The sequence below is a fragment of the Chiloscyllium plagiosum genome, chromosome 2, assembly GCF_004010195.1.
Source record: "Chiloscyllium plagiosum isolate BGI_BamShark_2017 chromosome 2, ASM401019v2, whole genome shotgun sequence".
Lineage (NCBI taxonomy): Eukaryota > Metazoa > Chordata > Chondrichthyes > Orectolobiformes > Hemiscylliidae > Chiloscyllium > Chiloscyllium plagiosum.
Genome location: NC_057711.1, coordinates 129,322,779 through 129,342,409, shown reverse-complemented (window position 1 = coordinate 129,342,409; position 19,631 = coordinate 129,322,779). Strand labels below are relative to the sequence as shown.

The window sequence follows — 19,631 nt, the reverse complement described above, 5'->3', positions numbered from 1 at the left end:
ACATCAAGCACGTCGCACACTGAACCAGCTGGGCAGTCATGTCTTCACCCTCTTCAACTTCACTCAACCTCCTTGTCAAAGACTCCTGAGCTAAAGCCTCACTCTTCAATCCACAGGAACTTCCTTGGACCCTCTTTTTGGGGCAAGTCTGTGGACTTGTAATTTAGGTTAGAGGAGGAGGGAGGGAGGGAGGCCCTACTTTGTAGGACCTGGAGCCTAGAACACACCCACTCAAATAACAATCACTTACCTTCCCGACCGGCTTTGCGCTCTGCCTTCACTTCCGCCCAGCTCCCACCACTCTCTGATGCAAAAAGGACTCATAGCCTTGAATGCCTTGTCATTACAAGTGCACATTGAAACACTGCTTTAATGAGATGAGGGTTTCTGCCTCTCCCACCCTCACAGGCAGTGAGTTCCAGATTCTCACCATCCTCCGAGTGAAAACGGTTTTCTTCACATCTCCCTCTAAACATCCTGCCCCTTCCCTTAAACCTAGGCTCCCGGTCATTGATCCCTCCATCAAGGAGGATAGTTATTTCCTGTCTACGCCCCTCATCATTTTATACATGTCAGTGATGTCCTCCCTCACTCTCCATGTTTCCAGGATAACAGCCCCAGTCTGTCCAATCCCCCTTCATAAGTGAAACACTCCAGCCCAGGCAACATCCTGAGAAATCTCCTCCCCACACAGTCGCATCCCTCCTATAACATGGGGAACGTGGCTATAATGTGTCACTGATGTTTTCTCCAGATACCATAATTCTTACTGTTTCAGTCTTTCTTTGTAATAGCATGTGAACCACCATTTTTATTGTTAAGGAGCTGGACAAATTGCATTCCACAATAATGTACTGATAGAAACCATGAATAAAAAACTTCTTAACAACTTCTCAAAGGTATCCATTGAGATTGACCTGAAATATGTCTTGGCTTTAAGTCCAACAGAAACCAGACACATTATGATTTTGTATCAGCCTCCAGTATTACTTCCTTGCATGACTGAATAACAGTAAGCATTGACTTAAATTATCAATAGCTTGTGGTTAAAAAAATATTTGAACTAAAAGACAAACCAGAGACTGAATGTTGCTAAACATGCTTACAGAATTACTTGTGTACTTTAAAATCTTTGGCTACTACCCTTAATTCATTATTCAAAACTAACAATGAACAATTGATTGCACCATTGTGATAATTCCTCTCTGTTAACTCTATATGATACTATTAAAATACAGCAAGCTTTGATCTTAACCAAGTTCTAGCTCTTGTACAACACACATCACTTTACACACAAGGATATTTCTTTACAAAATAAAAACCGAAAGAATTGTGGAGGTTATAAATCAGAGAGAAAAAAAAAATTGGAAAAGCTCAGCAGGTCTGGCAGTAACTGCGGAGAGAAATCAAGGGTAATATTTTGGGTTGAGTGACGCTTTCTCAGAACTAAGTTCTCAGTTTCAGTTCTGAGGAAGGGTCTGAAACATTAACTCGATCTGAAACATTAACTCTGCTTTCTCTCCATAGATGCTGCCTGACCTGCTGAGCTTTTCCAGCAATTTCTACAAAGATTTGTTTTGTTGTGCCTTAATTCTTTCTTTCTTTTTAAAGAAATTCTCATGAGATAGCTGAAAAACATTTGAGTTTTCATGCAATCATAGAATGATTGAGGGCAATAGGAGGTTATTTACTCCAACATGACTGTACTAGTCCTTGTCCTTTCTTCAGTTTTATGTTGGGCGGCACGGTGGCACAGTGGTTAGCACTGCTGCCTCACAGTGCCGGAGACCCGGGTTCATTTCCCGCCTCAGGCGACCGACTGTGTGGAGTTTGCACATTCTCCCCGTGTCTGCGTGGGTTTCCTCCGGGTGCTCCGGTTTCCTCCCACAGTCCAAAAATGTGCAGGTTAGATGAATTGGCCATGCTAAATTGCCTGTAGTATTAGGTGTAGGGGAATGGGTCTGGGTGGGTGCGCTTCGGCGGGTCAGTGTGGACTTGTTGGGCCGAAGGGCCTGTTTCCACACTGTAAGTAATCTAATCTAATAAATCATCCCAATCAAATATTTATCCAATTTCCACTTGAAAATGACTGCTTTTGAATATGCATTCATCACACTTTCAGACTGTGAATTCCAGATCATAACAACTCACTGTATAAAATTAATCTCATTTTGCTTCTAGTTTTATTGTCAAATAGCTTAAGTCTTTGACCGCTGATTACTGATCATTCTGCGAGTGAAATATTTCTGTTTATTTATTCCATCAAAATCTCTCGTTATTTAAAGACAGCTATTAAAACTTCTGTTAGCTTCCCTGCTTCAGGGAGAATTCCAGTTACATAGGATTATATAGGATTACATACGATTATATAGGATTACATAGGATACAGGGTAGGTGAAGCAGGCCATTCAACATAATTGTCTATATTTAGGCTCCATCTGAACATTCTCTCTATCTATTCACTTCTTTCTAAAATGCTTGCACAGTTTTCTCTTAAATGCACCCATAATAAACACTTCAACCACTCTCCATGGTTGTGAATTCTACATTGTTATTATTTTTGGTTAAATAGGTTTCTTCTTGAATTCCCTGTTAGATGTTTTGGTGAATGTCTTCTATTATTGGCCTCTGGTTATGCTCGTACATAAAGGAAACATTCTTTCTGTATCCCCTCTACAAGAAATGTTTAGATCATTAACATATCTTGAAGGAATTTCTTTCCCCTGAAGCGTGGGAGGCTGAGGGATGACCTTATAGAGGCTTGTAAAACCATGAGGGATACAGATAAAGTGGATAGCAAAAGTCTTCTCCGTAGGGTGGGGGGAGTTCAAAACTAAGGGACATATTTTTGTGGTGAGAGAAGAAAGATTTAAAAGGAACCTGAGAGGCAACTTTTTCACATCGAGGCTGGTATGTATGTGGAATGAGCTGCCAGAGGAAATGGTAGATGCAGATACAGTTACAACATTTAAAAGACATTTGATCAGATACATGAATAGGAAGGGCTTAGAGGGATATGGTAAAAACAATGACTGCAGACGCTGGAAACCAGATTCTGGATTAGAGTGGTGCTGGAAGAGCACAGCAGTTCAGGCAGAATCCGAGGAGCAGTAAAATCGACGTTTCGGGCAAAAGCCCTTCATCAGGAATATGGGTCAAATGCAGGCAAGTGGAACTAGTATAGTTTGGGAAAGTTGGTTAGCATGGACGAGTTGGACTGAAGGCCTGTTTCTGTGCTAGATGAGTCTAGTCTATGATTCTAGTTGTAGTCCTACCAACCCTTAAGGAGCACTACTGTCTATTTACCTCCAGTCTGAACAAAGTAACTGCTACTTGCAATTCTTCTGAAGGTCATTAACTCTGTTTCTCTCTCACACACACAGATTCTGTCAGATCTGCTGAATATATCCAACCTTTTCCTGTTTTTATTTAAGATTTCCATCATCCACAATATTTTGCATTACACATTGAGTTCACTACTACTCTCTGTTTACTGTCCCTTGGCCAATTTCGTAACCACACTGAGTTAAAAAGAAATTAGGAGCAGAAGCAGGAATTGCTGGGAAAACTCCGCAGGTTTACCCACATCTGTTAAGAGAAAATAGAGTTAATGTTCAGATCCAGTATTCTTCAGGGGTCACACACTGCCAATGCCCCTTAATCCAACAAACGTCAAGTTTACTAACAAGTTTGTTACGTAGTACTTTAATTGAATAAATTGCTGTTCAGTATACACAATCCTTATGTTACTATGTTTTTAATAAGCTAAAACCAAAGGGGTTCTTGCATGACTGCCAAGAACTCAAATGTAATGATGGAATTCAAAGTGGGCAACATCTAAAATGCAATGAAATCATCACTGAAATGCTTCCCATAGGAACTGCTGTGGTAATCAACTGTAAACCTCTCCTTGTCTCTTTTGTCAAAGCTTCAGTCCCTAAAGGATTATGGCTTACACCTTCTTTTATATCACAAAAGTAGTGCAATTTTTAAATCACCCTTTTGGTACTTTTAAAATCCAACCAGGCTGACATCTCAGTACAGTATTGAAGGATTATTACCCTGCTGCAGGGTCATCTTTCAGATGTGAAATTAAATCAAAGACCCACATCGACTGAAAAGATTTCACATACTAAACTAAAAGCAAGGGCAATCTTAAGGGGCCTTCACCAACATCTATTCCGTGGTAAGCTCTTCAACAAAACAGGCGATATTGCAAATTGTTAGAATGCTGTTTATGCAAATGTGTTGTGTGAAAAATGGTTGTTGATTATTGAGAAGCAGTCCTCTAGCTAAAACATTAATACTGTTGTGTATACAATCTACAAGGTGAACTCCAGAAATTCACCAGGATCTTTAGATAGCACCTTCCAAACATGTGACCACTTCTATTGAGAAGGACAAGGGCAGCAGATACATGGGAGATCATTCCCTGCAAGAGGCTCCAAGCCAATCACCATCCTGACTTGGAAATATTAGCCGTTCATTCACTGTCGCTGGGGCAAAATCCTGGAATTTCCTCTCTAATGACATTGTGAGTCAACCCACAGCAGGTGGACTGTAGCAGTTCAAGAAGGCAGCTCACCCTCACCTTCTCAAGGGGTAACTAGGGACGGGCAATAAATGCTGGCCCAGCCAGTGACACACATATCCGAGTGAATTAAAAAAGAAATTCTGGGGTACAAGAATATTAGTATATAAATGTAAGTCTTCTTTATTTATGTTAAAGACAAGAGTGAAAGAAATGGAGTGTTAATTTTCCATAAGTTCCACCTTCAGGAAAGCCATAACTTATTTCTAAATTGCAGAAGAATATTTTCATTTTTATTTTGGCATCTTGTTTATTTTATGGTATTTTTAAACATTTAAATGGTCACTAATCAAAATGACAACGAGCAATAATATTTTTGCCATTGCAAAATGTAAAATGAAAAAGTGAATTGTTGAATTTTCGCCCTTTCTCCTCTACCCGGTTACTGTTCTCAGTAACATGTCTCAACCCAGAACTTAAAATAATCAGCAAACTGTATCCAAAAACCGACACAGCCAATATGGTGAAATTTATCACTGACCATGCAGAATTAGTGTGGTCTGATTATCTGAACATTGAAGAGCCAGAACTGAAGCTCTTGTGCAAAATATAAGTAAATAAGTAAGTGTTAGATGGGGAACTCTTTTGTGTTGCAATCATACCTAAATTCAAGGATCAGCAACTTCCTGGGGGCTCAATAAGTGATTTCTCTTCCAACATTTGACCCAACATATACCTGCCATGATTTACAATCAATGGGTGTCCGTGTGATTTAAACACCTCCAGCTGAGTGTATCATGGGAAGTATCTGATCGCAGCCTGTCAAGTGTGTGCTCAATTCTGCTTTAATTGTGGAATGAAGAGAGAATCCAAGCATTTTAATGATCTCATTATGCAGTTTTATGCAGGATACAAGGGGAAGAAAGCCATTTCAGAGTGTTTCCAGAGAACTGTGCAGAGATAGAGTAGCACCCCCACCTCAGCTCCTAAACAATAAACATCTGATGACCTGACGATAGCAAGCAAGTGAAAATCATTTTTCTCCTGGCTAAAATGGAATCACTTTTACTGTGGTCTTCCACTTGCTGATCCTCACTTAAATCAGAAATGACAAGTTAGAGATTTTTGTGATCTGAGCTTCATGGATTATTTTAACTCTTCCATCTGAAAATTGCCATCTTACCTGGTCTTGCCTACATGTGACTCCAGACCCACAGCAATGTGACTGACTCTTAAAGGATTCCTAAATGGCACTCAGTCCAAGGACAAATCCGCAAGGGAAATAAATGCTGGCCCAAGTAATGACACTCACATCCAATTAACATTGTTTTTAAAAGGCTGCACTTGACCTTTCCTAGCCCAACTGAATCAGAAGTCACATGGTACTCCATCTACTCATCTTGCAGCCCTGTCCCAAGGTCAAAATTAAATTCTGCCATCAGAACTCACTGAGAATTGGAGCATGCTAAATTGGCTTAGGGGACTTTTTGATCTTAATGCAGGACTTTAAACAAATCAATATTTCTCTGATCTAAATCAGACTGATTACCTGGTGAGCAAAGGGAAAGGGAGAGGCTCTAGCCAGACATCAGGAGAGGGAGGTTAACATAGCAGAAAGAGACCCGATGTTTCTTTATGATATCTCTAACAGATTCAAAGATTTAAACTTGTCTTATTAACTCTGGCCAGTTGGCCCCTCCTGTCAGAGACAGCGTGAGACTTCTCTGTCTATGGAACTCAGTGTCAATAACTTGATCTGTACAGGTTCTATAATGCGATGGATGTGTTTTTGTGTAACCCTGTGTTATAAAAAAATCACATTTTAGAAACAGCACATAAAGTGCTGGCGATGTAATCACGTTACAGCCAACACACGTTTTAAAAGTTTATGCTTTTGAAACAAAGTTCCCAATTTGTCAATCATATTATAGTGAATACATGTTGATAAAACACGCATTATAGCAGAACAACCAGTACTTGACTTTTCAATCTTAACTCGATCCCCTCCTTTCTTTAGCAGCTGCCTCACCAATGACCTGATTCCTGTTGTTAATATTACAATTACCAGGAGGCTGGCTAAGTTTGGGGCATCCATTCTTTAGCTTCTACGTCCCTACCTGGAGATGAACAATGAGTACTTATACAAGGTACAGATTAACTGCCAGCTTCCATACAAAATTCAAGGTTTACTTTTCCCCTTCACCTGAAAAACTGGACACAGTTACTAATTTTTATTGTTGTGCTCATAAGTCCATTTCCCAAGTGAATACACTTTATTAATCAACAGTAGCAATTATGTTTAGTTAAAAAAATCTACATTTGTGTTTCAAGCCACTTTTTAAAAATATTGTGATTATTTTAGTCAATTGTTAAAAATATAACAGAGTTTGGTCCTGAAGTTCCGGAATGATTATCGGTGATTACCATTTGGGGCGGCACGGTAACTCAGTGGTTAGCACTGCCGTCTCACAGCACCAGGGTCCTGGGTTCGATTCCTATCTTGGGTGACTGTCTGTGTGGAGTTTGCACATTCTCCCCGTGTCTGCGTGGGTTTCCTCCGGGTGCTCCGGTTTCCTCCCACAGTCCAAAGATGTGCAGGTCAGGTGAATTGGCCATGCTAAATTGCCCACAGTGTTTGGTGCATTAGTCAGAGGGAGATGGGTCTGGGTGGGTTACTCTTCGGAGGGTTGGTACGGACTGGTTGAGAAGGGCCTGTTTCCACACTGTAGGGAATCCAGTCTAATCTAGCAATGCATATCAAATCTATCAAATTTACTGGACAAATAATACACTGGGGACATTAATTAAAGAGTCTGAACTCTGACCTGCTCCAAGAGGCTAATTGAGACCCTTAAGTGACTGATTAATGGCATCGCTGCTGTTGGGGGAGTGGGGCATTACACCCCATCAGGAGGTGTCTCAGTAACAATGGGCAGTGCCTGTGGTTACCTGTTTGCTACTTCACGGGATCTGCAATATTTTGCTGACAATAAATACATTTTGTTGATCCCCATTTTTCATTGCTAGTTAAGATATCCAATAAAAGTGGGCATGTGGAAGCTCTACTCCCATTTCCTGAAAAATTGTAAACGCCCATTGTTAGGGCTACAAGGTCGTTCATTGGTTAGCACAGCTGCCTCACAGCGCCAGGAACTCCAGTTTGATTCCAACTTCAGGTGACTGTCTGTGTGGAGTTTGCATATTCTCTCCGTGTCTACGTGGGTTTCCTCCGGATGCTCCAGTTCCTTCCCACAGTCCAAAAATGTGCAGGTTAGGGTGGATTAGCCATGCTAAGTTGCACACAGTGTTCAGAGATATGCAGGCTAAGTGGATTAACCATAGGAAGTGCAGGGTTACAGGGATAGGTTGGGGTACTGGGTCTGGGTGGGATGCTTTTCAAAGGGTCAGTCCAGACTTGATTGGCCAAATGGCCTCTTTCCACATCTGGTTGTATTTGAAAAGAATGACCCTGTCAGTACATACTGTGACCATCTGTGTATTCTCTCAGTAACCTTGATCACTACATCTCTGTACAGGAATGCATGGATGCACTTTTATAAGAAGTAACAGAACATTTTGCTATAATGTAGAGTCTGCTCACCTGTTACTCAAACATTCTGGGTTAATGTAATTTACTGAGGCAACATTACACTACACCACAGCAGAGAGACAGTGAAAAATCAGAGGTACCCTAATTTATCAACAGGAAGAAAACAAACAGAGACATTTAAACACTGACAGAAAAGTAATTGCTGATTAAACCTTTAAAGTGTGTGATATTGCTGAATTAGAAAAAAAAACAGGGTAGAAAACAGCCTTCTTTCATGAAGTTGTTCAAATACAACTTCACATCATCCTGATTCAAAACTGAATAGGCATCTGGCCACAGAACCAAGGACTGGATTCAGAGGCTGGATATCGTAATCTTAAGACACCTTTCGTAATCTTAAGACACCTTCACTAGGTCCCCTCTCAGCATTCTCTGCTCCTCCAAAGGAAATGACCTGAGCTTATCCAGCCTCTCTTCATCGCGGAGGTGCTCCCTCCCAAGCAACATCCTGGAGAATCTTCTCTGCACCTCCTCCAGTACAATCCCATCCTTCCTGCAGTGTGGGGACCAGAACTGTACACAGTACTCCAACTGTGGCCTCACCAAAATTCTGTACAGCTCTTTGTTCTTCTAATCTATACCTCAACTGATAAAGGCAAGCGTCTCATACGCCTGGCATTGAACGTGTGGTTTAAAATGTGAGAAGGTGGTTCAGCTGATGAGACACTGGCACTAGTACTGGGCTAGAAAGGAGATGCTCCAGGGCTGGAGAGAAGGACTTAAACTAATTAGGGGTGGGGAGGGGGTGTTGGGGGGGAGGCGGGGGAAGGTTGGAGAGCTTGAGAGGGTGAAGATTTACAAAACATAAGAAACAGCGGCATTTTGATGATGACACCCAGAATGCAGGAATAGACAGAGTGTGCAAGCTTAAGAAGACAGCAGCAAATAGGGTTGGAGGGGAGGAAGTAAAAAGGCAAATGAAAGGCTGTTTACTTAAATATGTGTGGTAGTCAGACCAAAATTTTAAAAATGCCCAAATAGAGGTTAATGGTTATGATCTTTAGCCATTAAAGAGACATGCTTACATGGAAATCAAAATTGGGAACTAAATATTCAACTTTTCGAAAGGACAAATAAGAATGGAAGAGTGGTGGGGTTGCATTGTTAGTATGAGATGGAAAAGGTACAAGAGCGAAAAATTATTATGGGTCAGGTGGAACCACAAATAATAATAAGAAGAATACTTTGTGGGAGTCATCTGTACACTGTCCCTAACAGTAGCTATGCTATAGGAGAGAAAGTAAGTCAGGAGATAATGAGGGTAAAAGGTAATGCATTCATCATGGGTCAGTTTAATCTTCCTGGAGACTGGGAAAACTAATTCATAGAGTGCACTCATGCCAATTTCCTGGAATAGCAAGTTGTGTACTCCTCCATGGATCAGGCAAGTCTGGATCTGGTAATGTGTAATGAGGCAGGTTTCATAAATAATCTCAAAGTAAAAGATCCTCTAGGGAACAGTAACTATAAAATACAGATGTCATTGCAAAGGTATGGAATGTGATTTCACTGAAGCTCATTTAGCTGAAAGGTTTATGGGACTGTTCACCGCCTCAACACCCATTAAATCCTTCAGAAAAGCAGACCTTGAGAAACCCACAGAGAACACCAGCCTCACACAGCTAGAGGAACCCAAGTTGAAGATCAGCAACATTTTCAACTGCTGACTGTATAACTACCATTGCAGACATTAATAGGTTCAGCAACACATCCAAATCTTGTACGAGGTGTGGCTTGTCTTACCCTCCAGACAATGTCTTTCATTTCAAAATGCATGTAGGTATATGTTTTACCAGAGGACATTGGGCTAAGAACAGCCTGAATATCAACCTTCTATAATTGATCTAGCTGCATTCAAAGAGCTACACATTATTCTGATCCTCCAAGGAATAAAACTGTCAGGTGCAACACCAAAGCTTCTAGACTGTAACATTGATCTCATTCATGTTTGTCACAGTCGAACACAGCAGATTCAGCAAACTACATCTGATGATGACCAGCTGCAACAGCTCGAAAACTCATCATCAGTGGGTGGCCTGGGTGATTCCAACAAGTTCCTGACGCAGCTTCACTCTGGACATTCAGAGATGAACTGGAATTTTCCAGCAATGTTCTGTGTAAAGGGACACAAGTGGTAATTCTGCAAGCTTTATTGAGAGATGCAGTAGGCCCATCACCTGTAGGACACATGGGCGCGGAAAGGAAACAAGAGATTAGCGCGAGAATCGATGGCTTGGAGAAGGACATTGATCAAGTCATGTGAAACATGAGCACTTAATCAACGTTAACAATTAAGAGAAGCACTTTAGTTGGGCTCTTGAGGTAGTGTCTCTACATCTGGACCAGATCTGGGTTCAAGTCCCACCTGTTCTCAAGCTGTAGAATAACATCCCTGCATAGGCTGATTAGAAAAACAGGGCAGTTTCTGATTTCCAGCATCCACAGATATTTTTGGTTTTTATCGAAATTGGTCATTTCCACACTAGTGTTTATGCTCCAGTTGATCTTGCATGCATTGTTCATCTTCTAGAATCATCATAACTCTGTATTCCTTCCCCCTTCCTTTCCAGCCCAGCTCTCCCTTTAATGCATCGATAATCATTCACTTCAATCACTCTCTGTCAAATGGTTCGGAATTTTCCCCAATCCAGGCAAAGACGGATTTTCTTCTGAATTTCCCACTGAATGACGAATGTTCCCTCAGGAAGGATACACTTGTGTCTTTTCTGAGCAACTGTCATACCTTACTGCTGTAGTTTCCCTTCTCCTTACTACATTAAATTATTCAAATGATAACATTCCATCAATTACAGATAAATCCGCACAAACTATGAGACTCTTAATTCACCAAAATGGTAGTAAATTAAAGTGCTTTCATATCTCCTCCTATACTGCTTTTAAAAAAATTAAAACCTTAACTATACTGTTTTGTAGATATTATATTATGACTCACTATGAATTGTGAAATATAAGTCACATGTTAAAGTATACATTCTGCAAAGTGAATAAATTGGCCTGTGGGGTACTCATTCAATTCCACATTTAGCAATTAAGATCAACAATAACAAATTAACACTTGTCAACAATACAAACACAATAGCGAAATCACAAAGAATAATTACAAAAATAAAGGTACTTCAATTATTCATATTTAGAACAGAAACAGCCAATGTTAAATCATGAATTAATCATCTGGTTTATTCTTCGTTTCTAACAAAGCAATGAATTTGATAATGGTTGGATTATGGTCAGTGAAGAGAGAAATGCCTGTTTGTGAGACAAAGATTACAATAAGGCTGTACTCTGTTCACTTCAGAAGATTTCAAGAGGCCCCGTTTAGCCCGAGTTGCAAAGGGATCCTTTCAAATCCCTAATTTATAGCTAATTTGAAAGAAATGACCTCCATGTATCGAGGCTACGATCTGCAAAACATGTAACAATTTAAACATTTCTTTAGATGAGAGATTCCCAAACTGAAATGCATTGAAGTGTAATTCCTGCGAAGCCCCCAGCTTTAACCTCAGGATATAAAGTAACAACACAATCCTTGATTGATGCTCTGAATAACATCCTCTGTGCCCCAATCTTCTTATTGTGAATTTACTCCAAAATGTACTGGGGAATTAATTATAAGGTGGCACACTCAGCACAATGTAAAATCACTCCCCTCAGAGATTACACAACCGAAGGTGTATTTCAACATTATTATCCGATCGGCAGATCAATATCAGCGGGAGATAAAGCACAGAATCCAGAATTTCAAATCTTTTCATTGTACTGGGCTAGATCAGATCATTGTATATACTGAGCTGCTGTATTCAGTTTTTAAGAACATTCTTGCAATATTCAGCACTTTATTACTTGATTTGCAATAGATTGGGAAAAGGGGATGGGGCAGTGCAATAAGACCTGGGTGTCCTTGTACATCAGGTGCTGAAAGGAAGCATGCTGGCGCAGCAAGCAAATGGTATACTAGACTTCACCGTGAGAGGATTACAGAAGCTCCTGAGTACAGGAGCAGGCAGGTCTTGCTGTAATTGTACAGGGCCTCGGTGAAGACACACCTGGACCTTGTGACCTGTTTTATCTCCTTATCTGAGAAAGGATGTTCTGCCTATGGAGGGAGTGCAACAACGATCCACCAGACTGATTCCTGGCAAGGCAAGACTAATGTCTGAATATTGACTAGATTGGTTAGGACTATATTCATTGGAGATTAGAAGAATGAGGAGGATTTCATGGAACCATCTGAAATTCTAACAGGGCTAGACAGGGTAAAGGATGTTCCTGATGACTGGCAATCCAGATCCCAGGCTCACAATCCACGAGTACGGCCTGTGAAATTCCCTGCCACTGAAATCAGTTGAGGCCAAAACATTTAAGTTGATTTGATTTATTGATTGTCACATGTATTTTGCCACAAAATACAGGGATAAAGATTGTATAATGTTACCACTCTTCGCCACCATCTCAAAACACAGAAAAATAAACCAAAACTAGAATATACAGAAGAATAAAAAAGTAAAGAAAACTGTCTAACTATACAGTTCTTCTCATTGAGTGCTCCACCACAGATCATGGGCCTGATAGCCAGGCCAGGAGTCCCCTTCGCCGTCACCATTGCCGGTACAACATCTCACCTCCATCGATACCCTCACCACTATGGGTCCTCACCAGAGACCACTGATGCTGCTGGATACTGCACCGGCCCTAACTCGACTCGGCTATCATGAGTCTGCTTCAGGCTCACCTGCTGATGTGGCTGGGTCTCGTACTGGGCCCAAACTCACCTCCACTGCCACCTCCCTCCACGGTTCTGTGCTGGACACAGATACCAATGGGAAACACTGTCTCCAGTGCTGCCACCTCAAGTCCACACTGGGCCTACTTACTACCACTGAGCTCTTCAGCAAGGGGTAAGTAAAATAAAATAGAAAGAGAAAAAAATAAGAAAAGGGAGAGAAAAAGAAAACAAAAGAAAAGCAGATGGAGCAGACAAGCCCTGAGCTCAGAAGCCCTACTCCACTGCCAACTTGCTGGAAAACATTGAATGATTTCAAGGAGAAGTTAGATATAGTTCTTTTATTTTATTTACTCGTGGGATGCGGGCCTCTTTAGCTAGGCCAGCATTTATTCCTCATTCCTATTTGCCCAGAAGTCAATTTAGAGTCAAACACATCCTAACCTCGTCTGGAGTTACATGTAGACCAGACCAGATAAGGATGGCAGATTTTCTTCCCTACAGGACACAAATGAAGCAGATGTGTTTTTCTGACAATCTATAATGTTTTCACGGTTATCATTAGACTCTTAATTCCAGATTCTTTATTGAATTCAGCGGCAGGGGTGGGATTTAAATCTGGGTCCCCAGGATATTCGCTGAGTTTCTGGATTAATAGACGAGTGGTGATACCACAAGTTCATCGCTTTCCTAAGGGCAAGTGTAGGTAAGTTATTATGGGCTCGGATTGGAATGGAAAGGGATGCTGTAAGGCCCATGTCCTACATCATGAGAAGCAGCAGCTGCATGCTTCTAAGAGTAGCAGCCAGTAAAGGAATCAAACCTTTGATCTTAGTGAAAGGTGGTTTCCACTGGTGAACAAATGGGAACCAAGAAAACGGAGATGAAGAATTCTCTGGAGACATCAGAAGCTTCATGTCCAAAGTAGCAGGAGAAAGGCCTACAGCAGCTGGTGTGGGCCACGGGAGTGCGCTGGAATTGAGGGAATGATTCCTGATCTTCTACATTCAACAGAAGAGAAAATACACTGTCCTTTTTCAGGTAGTTTTTCAGTGGTCCCAGTGGGCCCAATAACTTCGACTGAATGTTGCTCACAACATATGTCAAGTTGTTGGATCAGGCACAACAGTTAAACTGAGTTTGATACCCAAGATGTAGAGAAACCTGGAAAGCTGCCTCACTGCTCGTTCACTGAAATTATCACTCAGTTAAAGATAATGTCCAATTTCAATGAAGCTTTGGGCTTTCAGCTTCTGGTATATGCCATGAGTGAGCTGACCATTTCAATCAAAAAAACAAAATGCATTTTTCCTCAATTCCTACTTTCAAGAACAATATGTGCATATACTTCAGTGCACCACACTGCCCACAATATACACAAATAAACACAAAAGCTAACACACCCTGATGAAGATGGTCACGTAAACCAATTTCACCCAAATTAACAGATAATTTATCACTGCACAAAATCCTCTACTTGTTCTCATTCTGAATAGATTGAAAATCACTAAACTTTCATTAATTACAATGAGCTTCTTGAAACTAAAATTGAGAGTCTCAACAAATGTTGAGTTTGCACCAATCTCAGAAATGTTTTAATATTTCCAAACGAGCAGACAGAAGATGTAACATGACAATAATTATTCAAGCATTGTTTACGTCGTCATTCCACAAACGCAAAAAATGTGCTTTGGGAAGAGCTTTTGTAATTCAGACTACAGGCTGAAATTGGAGACTCAGAAATTCTTTCAACTTTCTTTTAGAAATTATATTCTTCATAACGCAGGCTCATTTTGAACAGATGTGCCAGGACAATTATTCTGTGCCTAAAAGTCAAATATGGCTAAGTCCTGCAGCTGTGTATTCAAACAGCCTCTCATGAACAATTGAATGTTCCCAGAACGTGAACAATGCACAGGGTATTTGACTGCTGTCCTGAACATGCACAAAAGCTAAACAATATTGCCAATAATTCAAACCTGGTCTTCTTGACTTGAACATTTTAGTGTATATGCAGACTTCGATATTGAGCTTGCTTTGGTGTTTCCCACTAGTTTATGTCCGGTAAGTAGTACAACAGCTGGAGCCACATCTGCATCACAGTGTAGTAGGATGAGTGAATGGGTCAAGCAACACTCGCCCCATTGAAGGTTATATACTTTGATGTGGTTTCGTTGAGTAACATACGCTCTGCTGTTATCATTTTGCTTGCTGTAGTCTGCATCCGTTCTGTACAGCTACAATAAAGTTGCCATCTGCTGCCTTATCAATGCCAGGAAAAGCATTGGGAATAACGCCAGAGAATGTCTTTCATGAAGTGACTGTTGCAATCTTTTGTTTTTCTGGTTTGTAAGTTTCATTGACAAACTAGCATTTCATTGTTTTCACTAGAACATCATTTTTCTGTAGATTTTTTTTATTCTGATGTATGCCACCATTGTGGAAACCTGACAGTTAATGCTGAATCTGGTTATGGAACAAACACCATGCAAACATGAAAGAAACTAGATCAAAGGACTTACCTGTTTTCCTTTATAAGTCAAATCAAACCCAACCAGTTCTTTCATTTATCTTGTAATAAAATTCTTTCTTCAGCTGTGAAATCTGTTATATAGGCTACATCTTCAATATACTTTTACGTCAGATATAATCTTGGACATTATTTTGAACTCTAGACTTCTTTTAGAAACCATGGGAGCAATCTAAATGAACAATTATTCCTAACTTTAAGTCAATTTCACCCAACTGGCCAAGCTGCATTAGAAAGTTGTCTGTTCAAGTCCCATTGCCAACTTGGGAACAGAACCTCGGCTGACAGTGTTATCAGGGGCATTGTTTGTGAATGATCTTTTAATCTGAAGCCCAAAGAGACAATTGTAAAATACCTCATGAAACAATAAAATAAAGACTTGGATGTGATTTCTTTGTGTCCTGTCAAGAACCTTCCTTCAATCATCACCAGCAGGTTGGCTGGATTTTCATATATCTGATGCTAATGGGATCTCTCTGTTTGCAAACTAACTGCTGATTTCACCTCCCCCACCTTCCCACTCATTCTCCATATCCTTCGCTTCTCTGAGAGATGAGAAATCTGTGTATGCCAATCTAAACGTATTCAATGATGGGTGCATCCACAAATCTCTCAGGGTTTTTAGATTAGATTAGATTAGATTACTTACAGTGTGGAAACAGGCCCTTCGGCCCAACAAGTCCACACCGCCCCGCCAAAGCGCAACCCACCCATACCCCTAACCTAACACTACCTATTCACCAGAACTGCACATTTTTGGACTGTGGGAGGAAACCGGAGCACCCGGAGGAAACCCATGCAGACACGGGGAGAATGTGCAAACTCCACACAGTCAGTCGCCTGAGGCGGGAATTGAACCCGGGTCTCTGGCGCTGTGAGGCAGCAGTGCTAACCACTGTGCCACTGTGCCGCCCACTTAGAACTCCAAAGGTTGACAAACCTTTTAAATGAAGAAACATCTCATCATTGAAGTCTTAAATGATTGACCCCTGTTTTCCTGAAACAGTGACCTTTATTCTAGATTCCTCACCCAGACAAAAACAATCTCTCAGTGTCAAGCTGTTTTGTAGCCTTGAATGTTTCAATGAGATCACCTCTCATTTTACCACCTCCAAAGAATATAGACTCAGCTTACTCATTGTCTGAACATAACACAAACCTCTTATCCCAGAACAAATTGAATGAATCTTCAATGCAAGTATTTTCTTCCTTAAATAAGGAGATTAAAATTGCTCACAATATTCTAGATATGGTCCCACCAAAGTTAAAGCAAAATATTTACTTTATTCCTATGCTCTAATTCCCTTGCAATAAAGGTCAACATGCTATCTTCTCTCATAATCATTTGATTTCCTTGCATGGCTAACTTCTTCTATATTTGCATAATGATACCCAAATTTCTCTGAACATCAATTTGAAAAGTATTGTGAAATGTCGCTCAGCATACCCATTTCAGAAAGATTTTTATGATGGCGACATTTCCCCTTTGGAGTGCAAAATAATCATCTTCATGTATTCTCTCAGTGTTTTTGATTAACAATGATACTTACTTAGAATTGAACCTCCACATACATTAACAATATTTTTTAAATTATCAATTAATACAACAGCAGTCTTTCAAAAAGACATTTGCTAAGAGCAGATTGTAGTACAAAACAAGTCAGAGTTAACACATCATAGAGTTCAAGCTTCAGTATTAATTATGCAAAAATTTTAAATGGTGCACTCACTTAGTCAAATATTAATAAGATTTCTACCAGAGAGGTTTGTCATAGATTGATGACATTCCAATCTGTACTCTAAAGTTATTTTGCAGAAAAACAAACAATGCTTGCAAGTTTTGCTTGACATTTCTTTCAGTGATTTGAATACAGTCAAGCATTTGTACCCTTAACAGCACATTAGATTAGATTTCAAATGGAAGTATCTGTTCTCACACTTCCTTATCTATGTCCATTTCAAAGAATCTTTATCACTTTCAAATATTGCTCATTGAATTGACTGAATCTCTGTCTGCAGAAGTCAAAGGTTATTCGTCCTTACCTCTCTCACACTGCGGACCAGTAAATCCATACACACAGGCACATCGGTTCGGACCGATACACCGACCACCATTCTGGCAACCGGTTTCACAGACAGCTGTGGCATAAACAGAAAAAACAGTGTTTTACAAATGTTTTACAAATAACAGCATTTTCCAAATGTTTTGCTGAACACTGGCAGAGAACACAGACCACTCAATGAAATTCTTAGTCACCACCAGGGAATATTCAGGAAAATGCCTCAATGGTTTCTACAGATGTCCACCTGCAATTAATTTGATTGAAAACTCCTCACAGAAGTTATCACACTGAAGTCAATTTCTTTGGAATACTATTTTATTGAAAACCATACTGTGCATTGCGTGATATAAAAGGATAATGAACCTCTACCTTAACAGACTCACCAAAAACGTAACATTGCTACCTAATAAGGAATATTTGTCAAGGTTAGTACAGTTTAATCAACCTGAGCCAGTATAAAACCACAGCCCAAGTGTTGCAAAGGGGACATAATATTTTCCAGTTTTCAGTTCTAAGAAAGTGTAAGATGAAACTGTCTAACAGGAACTTCTATCAGTAATATGCCAGTACATTCTTCACATATCTCTACAATTTTTTTAACAGTGAATGTCTGACTCAGCCATCCATGTCCCATTATAAACATACTTTCTAGCAAGTAAGCACGGAAAGATATTGGCGGTAGGTAAGACAAAATCTGCAGAGACAATCACAGTTTAGTCTTTACTGTACTGTCCTGACCATACTGTCCTGATGGTGCTGTCCTGACTGTACTGTCCTAACCATACTGTCCTTATGGTACTGCTCTGACTGTACTGTCCTAACCATACTGACCTAACCATACTGTCCTTATGGTACTGTCCTGACTGTACTGTCCTAACCATATTGTCCTGACTGTACTGTCCTAACTATACTGTCCTTATGGTACTGTCCTGTCCTAACCATACTGCCCTGACTGTACTGTCCTAACCATACTGTCCTTACGGCACTGTCCTTATGGTACTGTCCTGGCTGTACTGTCTTGATGGTACTGGCCTAACCATACTGTCCTTATGGTACTGCCCTGACTACACTGTCCTAACCATACTGTCCTTATGCTACTGCCCTGACTGCACTCTCCTAACCATACTGTCCTTATGGTACTGCCCTGACTGTACTGTGCTTATGGTACTGTCCTGACTGTACTGTCCTAACCATACTGTCCTTATGGTACTGCCCTGACTGTACTGTCCTAACCATACTGTCCTTACGGCACTGTCCTTATGGTACTGTCCTGGCTGTACTGTCTTGATGGTACTGGCCTAACCATACTGTCCTTATGGTACTGCTCTGACTGCACTGTCCTAACCATACTGTCCTTATGGTACTGCCCTGACTGCACTGTCCTAACTGTACTGTCCTTATGGCACTGTCCTTATGGTACTGTCCTGGCTGTACTGTCTTGATGGTACTGGCCTAACCACACGGTCCTTATGGTACTGTCCTGACCGTACTGTCCTTATGGCACGGTCCTGGCTGTACTGTCCTTATGGCACTGTCCTGGCTGTACTGTCTTGATGGTACTGTCCTGACTGTACTGTCCTTACTGTACTGTCCTTACAGTACTGTCCTTACAGTACTGTCCTTACAGTACTGTCCTTACTGGAGAAAACATTATGGGCATTGCACCTTATGGCCATGGGTAGGAAAGTGGATGACAGAAAAATTGGGATCAACAATTTTTTTCTGACAAATTCAGGAAAACCTCCAATGCAATTTATTGACGGAGTAATAAATGAATACAAAACTTTTAATTAATAAATGCTTCTGTTAAAAGTATTGGTCTAGATCTTCCAGTTGGCATCGGTGCTAAATTCATTGCCTTTGCCTGCAAATTAATTCCCCAAACAGACAGTATTACACTGGAAATCCGTGTTTTCCAGTCCTAGCTCAAGAAGAAAGAGGCATGCACACATTCCAGGGTAGATACTTTTGAACAAACTTTTTCGGGAGGTTAATGAGGTCTGGTCAAGGAGCATGGATCAGTGGTGCTGGAAGAGCACAGCAATTCAGGCAGCATCCGAGGACAGGCAAAATCGACGTTTCGGGCAAAAGCCCTTCATCAGGAATAAAGGCAGAGAGCCTGAAGCGTGGAGAGATAAGCTAGAGGAGGGGGGGGG

At 40.7% G+C, this 19,631-nt stretch overlaps 1 protein-coding gene across 1 annotated transcript in view; it reads right to left on the bottom strand.

The window, feature by feature from the left end:
- Positions 1-19,631, bottom strand: part of LOC122558088 (fibrillin-2-like) — a 318,053-nt gene that overhangs the window by 279,179 nt on the left and 19,243 nt on the right. The window contains exon 5 of the mRNA XM_043706411.1: positions 17,456-17,551. Within this exon, the coding sequence (XP_043562346.1) occupies positions 17,456-17,551 (96 nt within the window). The remainder of the gene's footprint in view (positions 1-17,455; positions 17,552-19,631) is intronic.